The 24,699-nt window shown below is 32.0% G+C and overlaps 1 protein-coding gene across 1 annotated transcript in view; it reads right to left on the bottom strand.

Annotated features, from left to right (window-relative positions):
• Window positions 1-2,460: 2,460 nt before the first annotated feature.
• PSPC1 (paraspeckle component 1) overlaps window positions 2,461-24,699 on the bottom strand; it is a 59,670-nt gene continuing 37,431 nt past the window's right edge. The window contains exons 7-9 of the mRNA XM_027877668.1: window positions 9,432-9,489; window positions 5,742-5,911; window positions 2,461-3,308 (exon numbers count right to left, since the gene is read on the bottom strand). Of these exons, the coding sequence (XP_027733469.1) occupies window positions 3,123-3,308; window positions 5,742-5,911; window positions 9,432-9,489 (414 nt within the window). The 3' untranslated portion in view covers window positions 2,461-3,122. The remainder of the gene's footprint in view (window positions 3,309-5,741; window positions 5,912-9,431; window positions 9,490-24,699) is intronic.

Genomic DNA, 24,699 nt, shown 5'->3' with positions numbered 1-24,699 from the left:
GTAGATACCAGATAAAATTTACGCCTTCATTACAGATATGATATTGAACTAAATGTGAAAGGAAACTTTAAAGGACAGTTTAAGAGGAAATATACTGGACAAACAGCAGAGCCCTTATTAAAGTAGCCAGTGATCTTGATTACTATTTCTGGGGAACTTATCTAAGAAAAGTTCACTTATAAAAAATTTAGCAACATTTTGATGCTGTAGGCAATCAGTTAATGTGAACCGAATCTGCAAAGTTTTTGTTACCAGTATCAACATATTTACTTCTTCTGATTTCCAGGAAAATGAATTATTAAAGTCTAAAAAACTGGTGACCCTTCATTTAAAAAAAATTATATTTACACACACAAAAAATGATTTTAATGTCAAAAGTAACAAACAACACAGGAAACATTTTTTCCACCTAAAATAAAAGTGAGAAAAATGGATGTATGTTTATTTTGACCACGTTAATTATTACAAAATGTAAAATAGCTGAATATTTCAAACTTTAGAACACAACTATTAACAAACTATACAAAGAAAATAACCGCCAAAGTATGCCAAAATTTGATTTGTATCTCCTTTAGTAAGTAGGAAGGAATGTTGGCAGCAGATAACAAATTCAAGTGATACCTTAAGTAAGTTAATTAACATTGCTAAATTTTCTATTTCTATACTATCACTTCTTGCAACTAAAAGACAAAGGCAGACAAAATAAGCCCTTAATTCCACACATTTTACTAATTCAGGAAAGAGATAAAAATTTAACAATAAAGTTATTTGATTATACAAGGAGGTGGGTAATGATCCTAAAAATGCATAAACTAAAAGTTCATGGGTGCTCCACTGGACTGGCACTCAGAAGCAGACTGTCCCCAGGATAAACTTGGTAAGTACTGAAGAAGGACTTTCTCCGTGAAGGGCCACAGACTGTGAAGAACTCTACTCCGGAAGCCATACTTGAGCCCAGACATTATGATGTTCAGGAGATGTAACACCCACTTTTTGCATTGGCTTTCAAATGTTCTTGATCAAATCATACACAATGTCAAAGAATGGCATCCAGGCTGACCTGGTATTTAATAGCCAAGAACAAAATTTCATCCCACCCTATTTCAGGTTTGTAATAAAATAAGACACTCACAAAATCACCTAGTATATAACAAACACATGCAAACAATAAGGTATGTTTAACTGCAAGGGTATTATGATAATTGAGACAAAGCTTTAAAAAAAAAAATTTCTCAAGTAAATAACTGCCCTTTCTTCACACCTAGAGAAAGTAACCCAAATGGTAGTAAAACATACTTGGCTAGTTATCACTTATATTTCTTACCGATCTATTGTGTTCAAATAATTGCCTAAGACAAGTGTGTGCAGACAATACTAGTGCACACTTTCAAAAAAAAAAGTTTAAACTACACAACAGTGACTGAATATTAAAATTAAGAAAAAGAATCATGACATTTTGTAATTACCAAAAAAAACTTAGCACACAGGAGCAGTAGATTTCAAATATATCTTTTTTTACTATCTATATTAAAAAATAAAAGTTGGTAGACTTCTGAAAAGTCTGCTTAAATTTTAAATCATATAAAGGATCAAATGGAAGAAATCATTCCATTTTTAAAACTGCTATAGAGGGTGGCTCAAAATGCTTAAGTTTTGATAGATTAAAATCACATTAAGATTTGTGGGCCATCCTATACACATAATATTGCAAATATCATGAAATAAAAGCCAACAGGTAATGGATTAGAATTTCTTGTTATAATTTGTTACTCCTAAAACTTAATTTTTTTCCAAAAGTTAAAAAGAAATCATTCTGAAACACATGAAAAAGTTGTTTCATAAACAACTATTTAAGTTGTAAACTTACTGTTTTAAGTAAATATTTAAATTTAAAATGAAAGCATTATTTTGTAGTAGGACAGGTTCTGTAAATCTGATTACAAAACTGAAAATGATCTAAATGGCAAGATGACATAACAGCTGACCATTTCCCAGGTATGTTTGAAGGTAATTCATAGACGGTAAGATTATTTATCATGACAGTACATTATTAAAGTACTGGATACCATTATTTAAGAACCTGCCAGTCTTGAAAACAAAATGCTCAAAATCAAAGGCTTTCAGTACCCAAGAGTATAAAAAAAAAAATGGACATAAATCCAATTATGATCTATAAACAAACAGTTTGATCTAATCAAAGATCTAATTGAAATTTTTCATAGCAAACCCTGGAACTACATCCATTTTAACCTCTCCCAATCCTGGACAAAGCCAAACCTTTTTGGGGGGGGCGGGGGGGAAGGGGCAGAGGTGAAATTGCTACATTTGCTATGTACACAATTTGTTTTTAACAAACGCTGAAGTGTTGATATTGACATAACAAAGTTAATTATTACAAGTCCAAATATATTTTCTAGAACAAAACTATATATTAGCAAAGGAGATTCATCTTCAAGCAGCTTTAGCCAAGAATCAAAGTATTTATTTGGAAAATTGAACACAGGACAAAGATTTTCTTAATATTTCTGGTCTATTCTAGCTATTAAACCATAGACAACATAACCTTGATTTTACAGAACATTAAGGGTTTGTACAAAGGTTCAGCTCTTCAAGATGTTGCACTATCTTTCAACCCCTTAATACAACAGGTATTAACCACACATCTTGCAAAGTCCAGTGCTACTTTCTAGTTTACAACTAAAAAGCATGGAATCTTCTTGCTTTTTGAATAGCTGGCATTATTGAGTTAATGCAACCAAAATGTTATTAGTACAGCCAAGTTTGGTAATACTTTAAAGGAGCATACTACTACTAATATTTCAAATTATTCAAAGTGATTTCTTTATTGAGATCAAGTATCTGCACAAGTTTTACAGTACGATCGCATGTCTATATTTAGCTAAAGTCACAAACACATTTGACTTTCACAATGATGAGCATCATCATTTCCACTCTAGACTACAAAGCTTATGTATTACTAAAGAAAAAAATACAAAAACTTCAGGTTTTACAAAAGAAACTTTGAAAAGACTACATTAACAATAAAACCATTTCTTTCAGAAAATTATAAAGGCATACCACTAAATTTTCTTCTCTCTAAATTGCAAGGACTGAAAGATTCTTTAGTATCTGCGACGTTTATTAGGTCCTTCAAAGTTTCCCCCTTGGCTTCCTCTACCAAAGCCACCAGGACCACCACTCACAGGACCTACACCACTCATTGGGGTCTGAGGGGTTTCAGTGCCTGTTCTACTGCCCATAGGTGAACCCATCTGAGATGGTGGTCCTTGGGAAAATCTATCATTATGCTATTGTACCACATAATAAACATTAAGTCCATTTAGAATACAATAAATATTAAAAGTATGAAAAAATTATCAAAATCCCAAGTGGTGGTGTCATGAAGTTCAGCAGAAAGTCCAGCAGAATCAGGATCACACATAGAAGGAAGAAAGGAGCATTTTAATTAGTCACTATGCAAAAGGCAGCTGAAGAATTACACATTGCTAATGCTTTGCCCCAATTTCATTAAACAGAAGAAAACTAATTTTTATGATGCATGGTATACTAACTTCATATTGAAAATAATTTCCTTCAAAAAGGGCTTATGAGGCATTCTCTTAATATAAATCTTTATTTTTGAAAATCAACAGAAAAAATGAAATATTTTATAAATAAATGGTCAAAAATACTTCATTAATATATTCTATTTAAGCAAAAAATATTTCAAATACCCTATGTATCATAATAAACAGTAAAGTCGAAAGCATATGGCCATTTCTCAAAGATTACTGAAAAATTTATTGGACAAAAATACCTAGTAGTTAGTAATAGCTACACTAAAATCTGTATCACATGCTTTCACATTTCTATTTAAAAAAAAAAAAACAAAAACAGCATACAACACATTAAAAATACTAATGCTGGCAAGTATAGTCTTGAATACTACCTTTCCCTGGATTTAAAAAAAAAAAAAAAAAAAAAGACTTAAGGAGACCAAGCCAATTTAAGACTTAGAATTAACAGCTTGTCCAACTAAAGAAAAAAACAAAAAAACAAAAAACAAACTTAAAAAAGGCTTTTAGACTACTGAATACAACACTTAATATCCATAGTCCTAGGAATATTAAAAATTCACTCAACATATAAATTATGTTTCATCATACAGAGGCATCATAGTACAATGGAAAGACTGGACTAGGAGCCAGGAACAACTGGGTTCAAACTCTGCCTCAGATACTTAAATATTATCAGAGGCAGCAAGGTGGTGTAATGGATAGAGTGCTAGATCTACACATTAGAAAGACCTGAGCTCAATTTCAGCCACTTACTAGCTGTATGAACCTAGGCAAATACTTAACCTTTATTTACCTCAGTTTCTCCAACTATAAAATGTGAATGATAACAGCACCTACCTAGAAGAGTTGTTGTGAGGATGGAATGAGAAAGTATCTGAGAAGTGCTTTAGCAAAGTGCTTGACACTTATATGTTTAAAAAAAAATTATGTGACCTTAGGTAAGTCACTTAACCTCTCTTGGCCTGTTTCCTCAACTGTAAAATAGGAATAATAAAGAGCACCTGGACCTCAAACAAGATAATGCCTGTAATGTGCTTTGCAAACTTTAAAGCACCATAAAAATACTAGCTATTATTACTGTAATCCATCACAACTTAAATGCATAAATTACAAAAAAAAAAAAAAAACCAAAAAACAAAAAACAAAAACCCCAAAGTGTTATAACATGCACTGCATCTTCATAAGAATATACAGAGCACTGTTAATCCTACAAAAATGATGCTTCTGAATGGTTCCTATTTTGGCACAGAATAATCTTTATTTTGTGTTGATAAGAACTCTACCATTTCAGAAAGTCTACAAAGCACACCCTAACTAATCCTCTTCATGCAAATTTCACTTATCAAATACTTTTATACCTATAAAACAGATCTAGAATAAACTAAAACCACCAAATCAATTCTCAAAAAATATATATTTTTAAATTATGCATATTCTGGTTACTATTCTGAACATGTAATAAAAATGGCAACAAATGAAATTAAAATTTAAAGTTTTTAGCCCACCCAAAGATATCTTCACACTCTAATGCAAACATTAAACCATATTCCTTAAAATTTTACTCAAATATAATTAAGAGTAAGAAATGCAGCAATAACATACAAACTACATGTCCAAGTAAAAAACAAATCATTCATATTCTAATTTGAATATAAAAAGTTATTCTAAACAAGTTATTCTAAATATTCTTTTTGAATTGTGAGAATCTTCACAAGACTTAATTCAAACGTATTTTTTGGTCCCACAACAAAAGTAAAGGCTATTTGTTGACACATTAATAAAAATATGGTCAAGTAAAACTCTTAAAATACTTGTCCATTTTTTTTTATATAATGCAAATGTTTTAAATGTGAGTAAAAGGCAACATTTTATATGCAGTGAAATGTAAAGATAATATGGTAATTTTAGTCGTATTCATTACTACACAAGTAATATGCACATGCACAATACCATAGCACAATAATCTCATTTAAAGAGCACCTATCAGAACTGCTTTCTTAACAATATTGAAAATATCTAACATTCTACAACCATTTTGCCAAATTTGCCTGTCAAAAAAAAAAAAAAAGATGCCAAATTGTGCTAAGTGTGAAGTTATCTTTGGTGCAGAAGTGTATCATGATATAGCTGAATAGAGTTAAAATAAGTTTTATGATACATTACCACTGCTCCATTATCTGGCATCATTGGAGTTCCCATATTTGCAGCTCCTTCTGGTCCCAAGGCAGGACCAGGACCCAGAGGTGGGCCAGGTATAGTTCCTCTGTTGTTCATATTCATACCCATCATTGGAGGAGGACCTTGGTTACCAGCAGGTGCTGGGCTAAACGCATCTATGCAAAACAATCTATACTTAGAGCTGTCCTATCTTAGATTTCACATGCATTTAAAATATATTTAAGAGATCTACAAATGGAAATTTTTTAATTGATCAAAACCATTTTCCTTCAGGTTTTTAATTTAGCTCAATTATTTGCTCTGAAATGGATTTTTTCCCCTCAATTATTGCCTCCAATGTAAAGAAAGCAAATCAAGCATCAAATTTATTGAAAACTAAAATGCAGTGCAGCAATAAGAAACTTCCTTATTTAAACAACATTAAATAGCATTACATTACATAACCTTCCCCAATTTAATAAATTCCCTACCACTAGGACCAACATAATTTTCTAACAGTAGTTAAGGAAGTTGAGTAATAGGAAAATGATATCATGTATCCGCTTTATACATCTTATATACTATAAAGGAAATATGTATTTCGAGACATAACAATGGAGGCAAATCAGTGGGAAAAAATTCCCATTACCTTTCTAAGATATCTAGCAGACAAATTTCTGACTAGAAAGTACAAAAAATACTATTTTTTTGTGCAATTACATAATATTATTAGAAAATAATCTTTAAGTACAGCCACACCAGAGTTCAAAAATAACAAGTGATTTTTGTGAATGATATGGGGGAAAAATACTATATCCTACATAAAGCTTAAAAAAAATTGACAGAATTTCAGGCGAGTTTCTAAATTTAAATAAGCTACAAACAAATACAAATGAAATATCAATATAACTAACTCATCAAAGGACCCATTTTTGCAAACTCTCTTGTTTTCATGGAATCCAAGATAGCACATATTACTAGCAATGGGTTAAAAGCTGGGGCTTTTAATTTTTATATTACATAGTTATTGCCATCATAATAGACTAGCATAGAATTTAAACCATAAATGGGGTATAATAACTATACCCTACAACTGTAAGTACAAGGACTACATATAGATTTAATATTCTGTTTATTATCCTTTTCTTTGGTAAAATGTATAAATCAAGAGACTTCTATTAAATACTAACAATATAGGCAGTTCCCAACTTACAGGTAATGGTCTACTAGTAAATCAAATAATACTGACATACACTTTTCCTTTATGAATAATGGTAAAGAGGGGCAGCTAGGTGGATACAGCACTGATCCTGGATTGAGGAGGACCTGCATTCAAATCCAGCCTCAGATACATAACACTTCCTAGCTGTGTGACCCTGGGCAAGTCCCTTAACTCCCACTGCCCAACCAAAAAAAAAAAAAAAAAAAAAAGATGCTGAAGAAGTTTTCAGGCTAATCCTTCAAAATAACCTGTTAAAGTCCCCATGTAATTGATATAAATTACAACAATATTAATCTTAATTGTGGGTCCTACTTTTAGTATGAAAGAATTTTTCTCATTCCTAGACCTATTAAAACATTCCATGTTTCAAAATTACTTACCTTCCCTTCTTCCCTGGAGATCTATAATAGCAATCTGAACTAATTTACAGATTTATAATCTGAAAGACTGCAGCCATTTGTCCCATTATCCTAACTAGAGCTACTGTCATTTAAAAAAATATAATGGCTAAACCAAATGAAGCATTAGAGATATTTCAGGCAATGGAAAGCAAATGAAAAACTAAAAATTCAGAAAACATGATTTAAACCTGTCACAGGGATCAGATCAATTCCACCTAAATTATTTCTGCTTTCCTCAGCTTCTTCACTTTACTCTACTTGGGGGCAACAAAGATTCTTTAAAACACGCAATTATTTTCATTAGGGGTCAAATGGCACGGTATTAAGGTCTCCTAAAGCATTAGGAAGGATGAGGTTATACATTCTGGATAAGCTATTCTAACTTACAAGTAAGTTAGAGACTGCCTATATTTTAATTCTAAACAGAATACTACTGATAAATTTAAGAAATCAAACTCCCCTTTCTGTTAATAAAGATTAGTCTCCTATGTGGTATTTAAGAAATCAAAGAAGTGACAAAGAATTTTATCTCCATCTTTAGCAAATACATTATTTTACCCTGTGGAACTTAAACACATACACACACACACAAAACCACAACCTCTTTTATAAAAGTGAGCCCAATATTTTATATCACCTAATTAATGAATCAAATGCAATTTGATTCAAAGTTCCATTTGAAATAATAGAATGTTACTGTATTAAAGATGAAAGATTGATTAAAAAGTAGTCCAGAGTCACATCTCTACCAGACACAACCATTCAGAAAGAAAGGTTCCTTAACAAGGAACTGATATGAAACCTAACTAGCAATTCACATTGTCTAAACTGGCCATTTAAACTGAATTCTAGAAACTCCTAAGTCAAATTTACTAGATATTATCCTACTGTCCTTCCATTAATCATGTCAACCTAGTCAATGTAAATGGGCTATAATATAGGAGCCCCTCTGAAGGAATTCCGATAGCCCCTCCTAGGTTAAAAAAAAAAAATTAACTTGAAGTGTTAAGAGAGGCATTTACTTACGAACTGAGAATATCTAAATTTTAATACCAAAGATTTCTGGAAAAGATCTTAGAATTTTTGTACTCTTGTTTATCAAAGTATTTTATAAATTGTGCTGTTCATCCTTCCTATTAAAAACAATGTCAAGCAAACAAAATCTTCACTATTTCAGGGGCCTCTGAATTTTTCAAGGTTATCTCATGTTAAAAACTTGAATTTATAATGCAAACTCATCTTAAGGTACTCCAGTCCATAACAATCTCTCTCTTAACTAATTTTGAAATTAGCCTCCATTTCAAAATTAATCTTATTGTATTATGTTAACTGTAAAACACAATTTTTTTGTCATTGTATATTCTTCCTCTCAAGCTCTAACACGAAAATAAAGTTCCCCAAGGGAAGGGTCCAAAAATAGGTTTTCAATTAACTCTGGATGACAGATTTTTAATAAGTAATGGCAACAGTGTTATGATACAAGAGTACTTAGATTCAAAAAGAACAAGGTAATTCTCCATTTACTTTGAATTTAATTGAATTTGAAATTAAATGAATTTACAAATTCTCAGAAGGGTCATAGTAACACCTTCTGGTCCCAATAGAAAAGATCAAACAAAAGGGAGGCTGAATGTAAGTCTATCTGAAGCCCATCCTATAAACCATGGAAAGCTTAGCTAATGTTCCCAGAAAATATTTATGTAAATTTGTCATTTATAATTAATTATTTTTTAGCAAAGTTACATTCAACTTACTTGTTTCAGAAAGTTAGAGGAAGTATGAAAATGAAAGCTTGTTAGAACTATTGACACACCCCCATCCCCCCCCAAAATGACTCATTCATTGCTTTCAAATTTAAACAAAATGCATGGTTTCTTCTGGGCATATTACCTTAAAACATTTAACTGCAACTGACAGTTTAAGAAATACACCTGATTTCACTATGAACACCAAAGTACTAATTCCATGAATGTATAAATCAGTCTGTCATTAAAATGTAAACACCATAAATAACATACACAGTCCCAAAGAATTTTAAGTAAGTTACAGAAGCCTTTTGCTTCAAATCCCTACCTCCCATGTTTATTGCTCCACGGGGACCCAAATCACCCATTCTCATTTCCTGTTCTCTCTGTAAGTAAACATAGTTATCACAGTCAACCTATCGTTCTTATGATTTTATATTTCCCATCTAAAATAAAACAAAAGATTAATTTGGGACATCATTTTCCATGATAAAAGTACAAAAAAATTCGCAATCAATCACTATTAGAATCACTAAGTGAACCTAAAAAAAAAAAGCCAAGATTTTAGTATACATTATTACAAATGTCAATATATTGTTCACACTACAAGAATAATTTCATGAAAATGTCAACATCCTCTCAATTAGTTATCCTATTGCTACAATGCTCACTTTTTCTTATCACTCCAAAACTTATTTCCTTCTATCTCATACAATGCAAAAGCAACTCTTACTTAGCAGTAGTTATTTCCATCCCCAGTCACAGAAGTAAAATTGGAAATCTCTGGTTCCATGCTTAAATTCAAAAGTTGACAGAATAAAAATTTCCTTTAAACACTAACTTTAAAACAAAATTCCTTAAAAATTTAAATGAAATAAGATTTATCCCTTAGCTTTACTCTATCTTTTTCAGCTAAGAAGAATGATTATGGTTTTTCCCTCTAGTAAATAGTCAAATGAATAATATTTTAAAGATAGATTTTGAGGGTTTTCCCCCCTTCAACCGAGTTTTATTTGCAGCACTAAAATAATGTGGTCAACCACAATAACATGGGAATCTGTGGGGGCTCAGCTATTGCAGAGCAAGTCATAGAAACATGTGATTAATTTTGAAAGGTACAAGACAGGTAGGTATCAGAAAACCCTTCAATAGGAACACTAGATGTAAGGAGGGAAGTAAGGAAGTGCCCAGCACACTACCTTGCTGTGCTTTAACTTTGATGGATCAACCTAGACACATGATAAGAATAAATCTTCCAGGGCACCTTTTCCTTTCAAAATATGCAGTGAACTAACAACACTATTCGTGTATTGGCTAGCTTTGTCAGCTAAAAAGCGCATAAAACCAGTGATGCTAAATTTGTGTCATTTATCTATTTAAGGAACAATTATCTACAAAGCCCTTACATATTCAGGCCATAAGATGGACATATATATATATTTTTTTGCACCTGTACCTACACGGGGCCAAAATACTTGAAAACCAGCCTCCATAATGCAACCCTCCAAAATTCCATTTCATAAGAGAAATAGCTTAAAACATCAGTCATGCACAGATGTTTATACATTTCCAGTGATGTACTACTGATGAGCTACTGCATTTAAAATGCTCTAATTTCCAGACATTTTCTTACCATGAAAATCCACAGGTAATATGTATCAAATAAATACTGAATAGAGCCTTGCAGGGACTCCAACCAGGGCTATAGTCTATTGGTAGGAGAGCATGATTAATATGTCACCTGTTTAGCATCATAGAGGAAAATTATATTTAGATAGCCATCATTTTTCAAGACTGTATAATAAAGTAATGAGCCTTTTAAGAAATATTAAAATAACAATTTTTTTGAAGTATTTTCTTTCTAATTACTTCCTTGGGTACACTGAACAAAATTTAACATTTATTTCAAGATACAGTCATCATTAATTGCTAAATATTGTATGGTACAATGTGTCACTAAAAATATGAGACTTTTAGGCATTTTGATTTAAAAAGATTAAAAAATTTAAAAAATAATTTGCTTCATAATCAAAGTATGCTGCTTATATCATGTCTACATCAGTTACCCCTCTCATCCAGAACAGAAATAAACTGGAGAATAAATGAATCAACTCCGTTGCACTCAAAAAAATATAAAGTATATGGGTCTTATAAAAATGAACTTGAGAACCAAAAGCTTTTTCACTTAGTTTTGCAACAGTAAAAATAGTTCAATATAGGGGTGGAAGTATATTTTCATTGATACATTTATTATTACTCTATTTTTAAACCTTATTAAATTTTTAGGAAAATAAATTTCATATATTTATTTACTAGGACCTAATATTGTCTTTGACCAATCTTAAACCTATTATCAATAAGGACTCCTAATGACAGGTATTGAATTTTGTGAAAAATCTCAAATTACCTTTACACATATACCTCACCTCTTAAAAAACTCATTTTTTCTTAGATTTTTAAACTTAAAAATTACCACCTTTATTTCCTATCTATATAGGAAAGATACAGAAATATGTGTTATATTCAAGTTTTCTAGATAATACATTTTTCTTATGGTAAAGGAACCAGGACTGACTGCAATAATCTGAATGTAGATTCATTACGCAGGTCTTAAAACTGGTTTGTTTACAATACTATTCCCTTAAGAAATTCAACATTTTGTTTTCAATGCAGATATAAACAGCTAACCTGAGTCAAGTTCCATTATATCTAAGGATGTCTAAAACTAAGTCTTCAAAGTAAATAAGCCTAATTCTAGGGAAAAATCTACTGAGAAGAAAAAGTTTAGATGATAGCTATTTTACAGAATTTTTATTATTTTACAGACCCTAGGCAAAGTCAATAGTGTATCAAGGTCGTAATTCTAAATCATTTATACTTGTTTAATATACACAAAACCAAAAAAAAAAGCCATTCCTCCTTCTGCTAACATCATTTAATTAGTCCTCTTCAAGGCTAATGGCCACTTCTCTAAGTGGATTGCTGCAGGATACTTTTTGGTAACCTGGAAAGGGGACAGAGTACAAGTATTGAGTTGAAGTGCTTTTCATCTGGGATAAATACCTATCTAGTTATAAAAGAGGAAATTTCATTAAGCAGGAGTTGAAAATGTTTTTCATCATATGTAGGAATTTAAAGTTAAAGCTCTTCCTAATGTGCATTATATAAAAGCTAAGAAATAGTTCTATTTTCAGTAGTAGACCTACATGACACACCCGCAATACATAAATTCTAAGAGGTCTTTATCATCATTTTTCTCCTTTAGTACTTACGCTTTTCAATATTCATTAAATTAAGAGATAGTCTGCAACACTTTTTTACAATGAACAATTGAGTGATAAATTATTAAATGTTTTTATTATGTTTCCAATTCTCAACAGTGAGAATTAGACCAAAAAGCCTGCCCTTTTACAATTAAGAAAGTTGCAATCAAAAGAAAATACTTCCAAGGGACACACAAAATCCATGCTGAAATAAAAAGCTGAGAAGAAAATTCAAAATGACAGGTTATTTACCAGGCAACATAATAGCTGAAAATAATGAGGGGAGGAGAGCCTCAAAAATGATTTTAAAAGCCAGTTAACACTGTTACATTGTTGGAATTTATAGTAAAGGGGCTGCAAATGGTTATGAACGTTATCAGAAAGATGCAGAATCACTAAAGATCGTTTTTCACCTTAACTCAAATTACTGAACACAGAAAAGTACACCCTATAAGGCTACATGAGCATCATTTTATAGCAATTTTAAAATCACATTTTGAATAACAAAAGCCTCACATGAAGCAACTGAAAATGGAAAAAAAAAACCTTTTCAAAAGGAATGCTGATTTTCAAAACAAAATATCCTAAGTAAATGAGAAATATTACATTGAGTAGCTACTGAAGATTTTGCTCATCCTCACTCTCTCAATGCTACTTATTATAGGATTCTAACAATGTTAGTTTTTATTTACTTTATAGGAAGCCTGTCTCTAACATTATTCTGACAAGGCTTAGGGAGCTTCAAAGAGGCTGCTATCCATTATAACAACAAAGCAGACTGTTCTTCAATGTCACTGGCAAAATAAAATCAAAACATCTATGAAATGATAGGGAAATTGTAGGAATTCCATATGTAATAAGAGACATTTGATGACAGAAGAAAAATACCAGAGCTTGATTCCAGGAAAACTCACAAAGTCCAATTTTTATGCCAGTGACTTTAAAAAAAGAAAAACAAAACCCTTTATTAGTAAATGTATCAATATTTCAGAAGTAATACATTTGTCTGAAATTACCATTATCTTCATTTACATAGAATATATGGTAAGTTTAGGGTATTTAATCTCCTTGTCTTTTCTTCCTTAAGGAATTAAAGGAGGAAAACAGGATCAGGACTATATTTAAGAATTTGAGGTCAAGGAATAGTAACAGAAATCTTTAATACTAAACAAGACCCTGACCTTTAAAGAATGCTCTCCCACACCCACTTAAAAAACTAATAAAAATGTGCATTAGAAAAGAGCAAAGGTACTACCCTGTAATATACTCTACATCTATGTGAAGGAAATATTGTCATTCTGTGTAAAAAAAAAAAATAGGTGGATCATCAATACAACTCACTTTTCTCATTAGAAGTTATCAGAAAGGACAGAAAAATGAGAAATAATGGATAGTAAACTGTGGGCAATGTTTTATAACCTAAAAATATCTAAGTAAAATCCTTGTACGGGTACAAGTCAAATAACATGCCTATTTCTGGTCAAACCAAAACTGCACATGGAAAATTCTTTACTTATCAGAATATTATAAAGCCAAACTTTTCGAAAAACAAAACATTCCACCAATTTTGGCATTATATCTCACCACATTAAAAAAAAAATTAGAAAGGTTATCTGTTAATGCTTTATTTCCATATTGAAACTAGCAATTCTATCTATCAGACTAAAGAACTACTGGAAAATAACCCTATACAATATGCATAAACCCTATAAAATAATACTCTAAACAAAGCCCACGTAGGGTTTTTCTTTTTTTTAAAATGATCATATTTAAGTAGGGTTTTAAAATCCATACCTGTCAAAATGGAAGAGTAGAGATGTACAATTCTGCCAAGCAGAACTGTTATCTTGACTCACCCCCTACAAAAACAATTACTTACCCATCTACAATCTTTGCCACTTGCTTCCTTGTTACACCCTGAAGGAAAAATAGAGCCACCCAACAGAAAAGAAATAGAAGACGACTAAGGAGCTCAAAGTCAGCTATTCTACTTGATTTCATAACATAAGAATCTAGTGTATGAATAAATAGGGAAAGGAAGGTTTTCGCACCCAATGTTAAACCAAAAAGAGAAGGTTAAACACATAAAGTATGTTACTTATGAAGTTGTGGGCACAATTAGAAACATCAAGTTTGTACGTTACTTGGACTGAAAATACATTTTCAGGAAAAAACCCTCACATATTTATAGTTCTGAAAGTTAAATAAATGCTATTCATTTCTATAGATAAAACTAAGGCTCTTTTGTGGTGGTTTTTCTTCCAACCTGTTAATTATGTCAACTGACTTTAGTAAATAAAATCATCCACCACTTCCTGACACAGCTAAAATAATACTATCAGAATAAATTATTCCTTAAAAACAGATAGCACATATCTTCTAAATATGAAAACTACGTATCAATCTGCATTCTAAAGGCAATGCTTATTAAACAAAATAAGGTTAGAGTAGGAAAAAAATTTGTTTTAGTAAAAGTATGAGTTAGAATCAACTCTAATATAAACCCTTGATTTTATATCAAGGAAGGAAAATGAGAACTTAAAGAAAAGAATTTCAAAAACCAATTCATGATTTTTAAAATAATTTTAGTGAATAATATTAATGACTTGTTACTAGAGAAACATACCAGTATGTTCCTTACACCACTGATGCAGAAGTGGTGACTGTTTGCATTTTATTATAATCAGTTTATTTTTTAATTTCATTGAATTACTAGATATTTGGCAAGGATTAAGTTTCAAGGCTATAGTAATGTAAATAAATAAAATTTCTCTGGTCCAGTTAATTAGGATGTGGTTTGTAAACAAAAGGCATGACGGTAGCTTATTCTGAACCACTTTCAAAGGAATGAGAGTAAAGCTGCTATAAAAAATACAATTCGATGTACCTGGAATTGAATGACAAATATGTTTGTTTTACTTTAATAAGTAACAATATGAAATTTGTTCTGAGAAATTATTTCTAAATATTAATAGAAAAAGAAAAAGTACATACCATCAAGCAAATAAATGGCAACTTTTAGCAAAATTACAATTCCAATGGTTTCAATGATTTTTTAAAAAATATTAAAGTTTTTACAAAAATCGTATGAAACAAAATCTACACCCAAATTATAAAATGAGAGAAAATTTATTTTCTCACAAAGGGATATTCCATATAAGTATGCTAAAAATGAGGAAGGAGGGAAAAAGGAGCAGACACAGTAAAAAACAACAAAAATTTTTTTATATATCTTGTCCACACACCTTAGGAAGTAACAAAAGGTGTAACAGGAAAAAAACAAACCATTTTTACCCACCTTTCTTTTAAAACAACATCTACTCATTTAGCTATTCCTATAAATATTGGTTCACTGTTACCATCTCAAAATTTACTAGCCATCTTCCACTTAATATTATTAAAATATTCTCTACTTTCTTCATTTCTTACCGACAAAGTCAGGTAGTAGCCAGAAAGTTTTTAAATTACCTTTGCCTGTGTAATAAATGACATTTGACAGGACAACTCAATTTCCAATTTAGTTTATAAAGTTAGGAAAACTTCTTAATCTATGTAAATTAGGTTTTATACATACATGCACATGTGTGTATTTATACATATATTTAGACAGACAGATATTTGGGGGGGTATACAAAGATCTGAGATTTCATTGATATAGGAAAATTCCTTGTGGCACAGTACATTGCCACTACTCTTAAACTTAATAGTTTTAGAGAACAATTTGGAGCACGTGAAGGTTAAATGACTTGCACAGGCTCACACAGCCAACAGGAACGTCAAAAGGCAAAACTTGAATCCAAGTTTTGTTGATTCCCAAACTGGCTCAATATGTAACACTGCCTCTTAACTTGATAAATTACAGTGCCCTCAAAAGCATGAAAATATAAAATATAAACTAGCCAAAGTAAATTAATAAATACTACTATTGCTGCAATAAGTGTTTTTTTCCCTAAAAGACAAATCAATATATTTAACTTTATAAACTAAATTAAATCTTAATTACTAAATATATTAATAAATGTTTTACAAGAACAGGAGCATTACAAAATAACATCAGCTAAGAGTATCTGACTGTAGTGAAATGTTTAAACAAGAATTTGCAATACTGATGAATACTTATTCGTAACCATGGGACCTTTATGAAGTCAATAGCTCTTAAATTCAATTAAAAAGCCAACCGCACCCCCCACCTAAGATTTGACATTATTAACAATTTACAGCATATGATAATACTATACCATCAATAAGGGATATCCACTATCTACAATCATCCAACATAGCTTCTTATTCCTCTTACATCTCATTACTGACTCATTAGGAGTGACACTATACATCTTCAAGTTCTAAATGCTGTGGATAATGTTGAAAATGGAAGAGAAGATGTTATATTTGAAACAGCCTTAGAAGGAAAAGAAATGTATTTTGAATTATTTTAAAAGCAAAATTTCCACAAAAAGCTAAGCAATTTCAAATCATAAGGCAACATTTATCATAAATCAAGTGAAAAAATATTAAAGAAATGAAACCCTACTATACTATATTCCCATGTAAATATTTTACAAAAATTTTCTTTAAAAAGCCTAATTTTAAAATGGAAGTAGCAGGTGTTCCATTCAATTGTGTCACTTTCAGAGCTATTATTTAAACACTAAAAATATCCTTCTTTGAAATAATCTGAGTATACACAATATTCTCAATATTCTTCAGTGGTGGGAAGCAAATCACCCAAAGGTGAAAGAAAGTTTTGTAAACAGCCAAAACCCATTCAGAAGCAAACATTCCTAAGTATTAAATATAAGTCATGAAAGGGCATTAAAGTAATGACTGGTTTTCTTATGTAGACTGTACAAGGGGTCTGAAGACAATTTGAAAGAGGAATTACCAAACTGTTTTGAGCAACATCTATGCTCAAAACATCTATGCAACTATACTTCACATAAATGATGTGAATTGTTAGTTCTTTTATGGTTCTTCATCCATGTTATATAAGCCCATTAATCTTGGGTTTCTCCAAAGGTTATGTTCTGGACCCCCTTCTTTTGTGAATCTATTCTGTCTAACTATGCAGATGATTCATAGATAAGATAGATATTCCAGCCCTAGTCCCTCTCCTGAGTTGTAGTTATGAATCACCAACTTCTTTTTCAACATCTTGACCTACTTTGTCTTTCAGGAATACCAAATTGGCCTTTTCAAAACATAATTCATAAGGCAGCTAGGTGGCGCAGTAGATAAAGCATTGGCCCTGGAGTCAGGAGGACCTGAGTTCAAATCCAGCCTCAGACACATAACACTAGCTGTGTGACTCTGGGCAAGTTACTTAACCCCAAATGGCTCACCAAAAAAAAAAAAAAAAAAAAAAAAAAAAACCACAAAACAAAAAAACAAAACAAAAAACAACAACAACAACAACAACAAAAAAAAACAACAGAATTTATTATCTTTCCCTCGAAATCATACTTTCTGCAAAGATTCCTTATTTTGTCAAGGACACCCACTACCTTTCATCCAAATCATCAAGGCACGAAAACTTTTGTGTCATCATCACACAAACACTAAAGTTTAGGCCCTTATCACTCCTCATCTGAATTACAATAGCCATCTTTATAAGTGATCTCCCAAACTCTCCCTACTAAATCCATCTTTCACTGAGTTGCCAATAAGATTTCCCCTAAGTGTAGATCTCACAGACAGATTTTTTTTCTTCAAGTAGGTAAAAGAGGCCATTCTCTGCCTCTCACCTAGCCTTAATCACTGATTGGGCATTGCTTCAGTCAAACTGAGACCTGTTAAAGATCTTAGCTTAAAAAAGCAAAGGTCTCCCACTGCATCCTGATCCAGATGGCTCCAGAGGAGAAAGTGAGGCTGGTTACTTTGCACAGCCTTTCCTCATTTAAATTCATTTCACTTACATGTCATGGCATCACCTCCCTGATGTCATATCCTTTTCATGAATGAAGAACAAATAGCAGCAGCAGATCTCACCACCTACCTTCTGCTCATTAAGATACAATGTATCCCTATGACCTCTAGGATCAAATATTAATTCCTCCTCATTTCAAGAGTGTCCTAACCTACTCCCATCATCAACTTTTTCAGTCTCTTATACTTTACTCTCCCTTTCACACATTCTACAAACCCCCTTTCCTGGCTGACTTGCTATTTCTCCCTGGAATGCTTTGCACTTCCCCACTTTCTTCAAAACCCAATTCAGATCTCATCTTCTGTAGGAAGCCTATCTTGGACCCCAAGTTGCTAGTGCTTTCCCTTCTGACAGTTCCTCCCACCATTTTTGTATGTATCTTATTTACATGTTGCCTACCACAACCACAGATTCACACAATCTGAACATGAGATCCTGGAGAACTGGAATTGTTTTTGCCTTTCTCTATATCCCCAGTGTTTATAACAGTGTCTGGCATTTTACTAAATGATTGTTTACTAACTATGAAATGAATTTTTAAGTAGCTTACCTATAGAACTTGATCCAAACTATGGCTAAAGTAAGCTGAAAATCTATTATTGAACACTGATGATTACCAGAAACTAAACTGTATATTATCAAAGGGAAAATCTGTCCAAAACAAACAAACAAACAAACAAACAAACAAAAAAACAAAAAACAAATCACCAACCAAAAAGGAAAAAAAAAAAAAAAAAAAGGCATACCAGATAATGGCCCTATTAACATATACTTTGATTGAGTGTCACAAATCTTTATTCTTCATTAAAATGTACTAACATCAGTATACCAAAATGGGGTTTGCAGGAAATATTTGTATAAGTTATTATAGTGTCGATTTCCCAGAAAAAGTCAATAATCAGTCACTTTTTATGATAAATAAAAATAATTACATCCAAGTTTTGTTAGAATTTGTTTTTCTTCAATTTCAGGGGACATTAATCCGAAATTAAAGTTCACTTAAACTGAGAAAAACAAATTAAAATACATGAAGATACACAAGAGACTATAAAAAGACTGTTTTGATTTTTGCTTTAAGAGATAGGTAACATAAGCCTTACCTTCAAGGAGGGAACTCACTCAAAACAGAATGACTCAATAAACGTAGAGATCAAGAATATTTAGTCCAGAAAACAAGATAAAAGCTGCAACCATCACGTCTGCAATAAGAGCTTTCATTTGAGATATTTAAAAAATGATTTATAAAATCAGAAAAATACGGAAAATTTTCTTTGAAAATTTACTATTCTGGGAAAAATTTCACCAGAGACACAAAATTATTTCTAGAAACAACATATACATCATTTAACTCAGCTACACCTATCTTAGCTTTTACTGAAGAAACTTCACAAGTTCTAAATCAAGTTCTTTCTTCTAAAGTTCTAAACTTTAACTGGCTATATTACTGATACTACACTCTCAGATAAATTACTATTATATACAATTAAGTCCCTTCCAAGACAATGACACTTAACTTCTTCCTTATAAATATATTCATGTATCACAGAAATATTAGCCATAATCAGGAGTGGAGGTAGAGCAAAAAATAACTTAAATGTGCAAAAACTTTCTTACTTAAGTCTAACAAAGTTCTTGTGATTCAGAGTCTAAAATCAGGAAAGTGAAAGGGAGATCACTGGACAAAAAAAGGAAGAGAATTAAGAATGAACAAAAATCTCACAGAATTTCCATTTTTTTCCTAGCTCCAAAATCCTATCACGAGTCTACACAGGAGATGTAGGTTCACAGAATTCAATTAGCTTAGCCAACTAACGAAATGCCCAGGTAGGACTAGAACAAAGGTTCTCCTAGGACTCTTAGTACACTACTCAACTAAAATCATATTGCTTATCCACCCCATAAGGAGGTAGAAATGTCAGGTCTAGAGGGCCTAACACTAAATACAAATGAATTTCCAAAGTAACTGATTATTAAGGTTTACACTGTTGTAACAGTCCTGGTAGTTTCCTCGTATATAGTACTATTAAACTCATTATCGTAAATAAATTGCATCAAGTCTAAATTCTCCTAAATTTCAAATCCTTCAATAATTCATCCCCCTACAAAATAGCTATTTGTACTACTTTGGAAAACAAAATATGTATTCCAATAAAACTGGACTCTTCAGCTTCTTCAAACTAAGTACTAATTATTTCTTCCCTCTATGCCACTGCAAATACCACTGCTCCATCTCTAACTTTCTTACTCACTGGGCTTCTGTAAAACATACTTCATTCAATATCTAAGTTATTAACTTCTTCATGAAACCTCTCCAACTATTCTAGCTCCCACCAATTTTTTTCTACTTTTAACAAACATGCAAATGTCTACTAGTAATTCTATTTTATCAGGCTCCCCACTTAAAGAGGTTTTTTTAAAGTATAGACACCTTTTATTATAGCAGGCATTTTAATTAATTTCTGGCACATGTAAGGGGATAATAAGGGTCTTCTGAGTTACTTTAATTATTTGATAACAGAAAGTAAAAGTCTAATACACTAATGTAATCACACCAATTTCCAATTTGATGAAAAATTTATTCCAATAAAATTCACTCCAGTAAAATGTGCTCCAGTCTTATAGTCATATTAAGCTATAAATCAGACACTTTTTATGCAAGCCTTGTTTTCAAGTAAAATGTCATAAATTTATTACCTATCCTTTAGTCCATGTTGGTGTGCCTGAAATATAGCTCCAAATGGTCTTGAATCCATTTTGTCATTCAGAATTTTCATTAAAAGCTCTAGAAGGGGTGAGAGAGGAATGTACTGAGAGGGGTGAGAGAGGAATGTACTGGGAGAAAGAGAAAGGGAGAGGTAGAATGGGGTAAATTATCTCACATAAAAGAGGCAAGAAAAAGCTTTTATAGTAAAAGGAAGGGCGGGAGGTAATAAGGAATGAGTGAACCTTACTCTCATCAGAATTGGCTTAAAGAGGGAATAACACACATACACACTCAACTGGGTACAGAAATTTATCTCACCCTACAGGACAGTAGAGGTGAAGGGATAGAAGGGAGGCTAGATTGGGGGAGGGGGTAATCAGAAGCAAATACTTTTGAAGATGCCCAGGGTGAAAGGAGAGAACAGAATAAATGGGAGGCAGGATAGGATGGAGGGAAATATAGTTAGTCTTTCACAACATGGCTACTATGGAAGTGTTTTACGTAACTACACATGTACAACCTATATGAATTGCTTGCCTTCTCAATGGGGGGTGGAGAGGAAAGAGAGAGAACTTGCAACTCAAAGTTTTAGAAATAATTGTTAAAAATTATTTTTTACATGTAACTGGGGAGAAAACAAAATAAAAAAAGTCACGGAAAAAAAGTTCAGCAGATTTTAGTAAGCCTGCATGAATTTATGCACTAAAACCACTAACCTACTGATGACTGTTGCTTGAATCTAGACATTAACTATGTCTTCATCAAGAGTTTATACCATTAATGCCAAGGTGATATGCAAAATGATTTTTAATGTCACTGGTCCAATTAATAGAAGAAAAAAAAAAAGCTCCAGAAATACCATATTCAGATTTCTAATATTTAACTGTTATATATCATTTCAAGGCTTACAATGAGTTTTACATACTTTCTCAAGTTCTATAAGAACATGAATTATTTCACTCTTTCTAATGCATCCCAAATACTTAACAGTATCTGGCACACAGAAAATGTTTAGCTTTTTGAATGATCTATTCTCAGAACCAACTCGTAAGCTACGTACTTGGCTGTCATTATAATCTTATTACAGATGACACAACCGAGGAACAAGAAGTTATGTGATTATTTGATTTATCCATGGTCACAAAGAAATTAAGTGTCAGGAGACACAAATCTCTCCTGCCCATGTCCAACTACAGCATTCTTTGCACTATTTCAGGCTGCCTTTCTGATCCTTAATAAAGTCTGTTAAGAGGTAAATCTGCAATGTAGACCATAAATAAATAAATGAAATTAAACCCCGACTGTAAAGATATAATATATTTCATTTAAATTACCAAGGGAATAGCCATTAGAATGATTTTGTGCTATGAGTACTGTGGAGTGGAGGAGGAGAGAATTCTGACCAAATAAGATATAAGGTTAGAAGCAGAATGAGAAAGGTAAAAAAGTGCAATGATTATTCCCTAAGAGTTTTTCTTCCTGGGATTATAAATTTTTTTAAAACAATACAGAAGATAATATAATCATATCTTGTAAAGTCAAGTAATCAAGCCTTAAAGACTTTTACCACGGAGTCAAATGGATAATTAATAAAGAGCATAAAAAAATTAATCTTTTTTTTTTTGGCTTGGGAAAATATTTATGTTGAGTTTAACTTTTTACAACTAGGTTACCCCATCTCACCCAAGGCAGAAATATAAGGGCCACTCAGAAGGAAATGTGATGGACAGCCCAATCAGAGACTCACCATAATGATGCTGAACTTAGTTTAGACACAAGATCAGCACAGCCCACTGCACCTCAAGAGATCTTTCAGCCTCAGTCTTCTAGATAGCTGGATTACAGGCAACACACCTAATGAGTTTGAAAATTGTCTAGGCTTCTCATTTTGTCTCTTTCAGTATCTTCCTTAGGCTTTTACAAGTTAGAGCACAGAACAAGGTCCAATCAAATGTATTTTTATTATCGTTGTCATCACCATCATTATATAAAGCATCTACCCTGGGTACCACCCACAAGAATTTAAGAAACTTTAAGGAACCCATTTAAATTAAAGAAGTTAGCACATGGCTAAACTATTATTCATTCTTCTTCATTCACCTACTTCAAGGTGCTTCAATGGCACCCTGTTCATTATGCACTGTATGTACCTGCTATATCTATGGGAGGTACACCCCTTTAATTCTCTTGTCAAGGTAAGATTCGGTGCTGTCCACTATTTAATAGGATCAGAAAATTGAGAATTGAAATGGAACTTATTCTTACCACTTCATTTTACAAAATGATGAAAAGAAAAACAGGAGACATTAAATCACTAGCTCAAGTCAAGTAATTACTAAGTAGAAAGGCAAAAGTCCAGGACTTCTAATTACACTTTTTTCTACTACATTTTATAAAAGATGAGCATTTTCTGCTATCCACATCCAGAAAAAGAACTATGCAGTCAGAATGCAGATCAAAGCATACTATTTGCTCTCTTATTTTTGTTTGTTTCTTCTTTTTCATGGTTCCTCACATTGGATCTAATCCTTCTTTACAACATGACTAATGTAAAAATATGTTCAATATGAACATCTATGTACAGCACATATCAGATTGTATGCCATCTTGGGGAGGAAGGTGGGGAAAGAGGTGGAGAAAATTTAGAACTCAAAATTTTATGGAAATGAATGCTGAAAACTAAAAATCAATCAATCAATTAATTAATTAAGGAAAAGGGGAAAAAAGGATGAGCATTTTCCATTGTTTCTATTCGGTTTCTTTCCCACAGTGCTCCCAAATCCACCAACAAGTACTGAATCTAACTCAAGTCTTCAACACATATATCCAATTGTTTAACAAATTTGTTAATTAGCATTCCCAAAATTTAAATATTCCTAATTCTATTTCTATGATGATGAGCTTCACAATATCCAGAAACCATTCATTTGTCTTCCTAAATTCTTAATATGTAGAACTTACTATGAAGTTAGGACTAGTTGAGTAAGTTATTGGAAGAACTAGAGACAGGGAAAAAGACATTTTTGGTGTTCTGAAACTACACACTTCAAGCAAATGAAGCCACAAATGTAAAGGTCTATGAATGCTTCAACCACGTTGCCCAACCCAAACTAAAAGTGGTGAGGATCACTGCTGACCACAGAAACAAAATACAGCTCTCTCACAAATTTGATGATTCATCTCATCTGAAAGGACGTAACTATTGTGTCAAAGAAGTCCTTTTCTCACAGCTCCTGTTAAGACTAAATAAAAATCCTGTTTATGTTAAGGTATATAGTTATGGAAGATGACATCATTAAGAATTTCAAAAACCAGCAAGAGATATTCTACCAGTAAAAAAACTTGAGAATAAAGGAAAAACTGTATTTGGACTCCACTCTTTTGGATTTAAATGCAGTTTTTTTTCCTAAATCAGTATTAACATGTGAAAGGCATTTCATGAGAAATCAAACTATACTACAAGAACTCAATATATGCACACATACATGTAACATATACATGTGTGTAGGTATGTGTGTATATATATGTATGTGTATGTATGTATGTACGTACGTATATATGTGTATGTATTTAAAACTACAGCAAAAACAAGAACACTTTTTAAGAGGTAGAGGGATCATAGGACCAAAACTGTGCAAGGCAACCATTCTACTTTGTTATGTCACCATCATCATTTTCAACCCACCCACCACCAAAATTCGACTTG

The sequence above is a fragment of the Vombatus ursinus genome, unplaced genomic scaffold (assembly GCF_900497805.2).
Source record: "Vombatus ursinus unplaced genomic scaffold, bare-nosed wombat genome assembly UNPS02014813.1, whole genome shotgun sequence".
NCBI lineage: Eukaryota > Metazoa > Chordata > Mammalia > Diprotodontia > Vombatidae > Vombatus > Vombatus ursinus.
The sequence above is the reverse complement of the archived record's forward strand: the minus strand, read 5'-3'. Positions and strand labels throughout refer to the sequence as shown.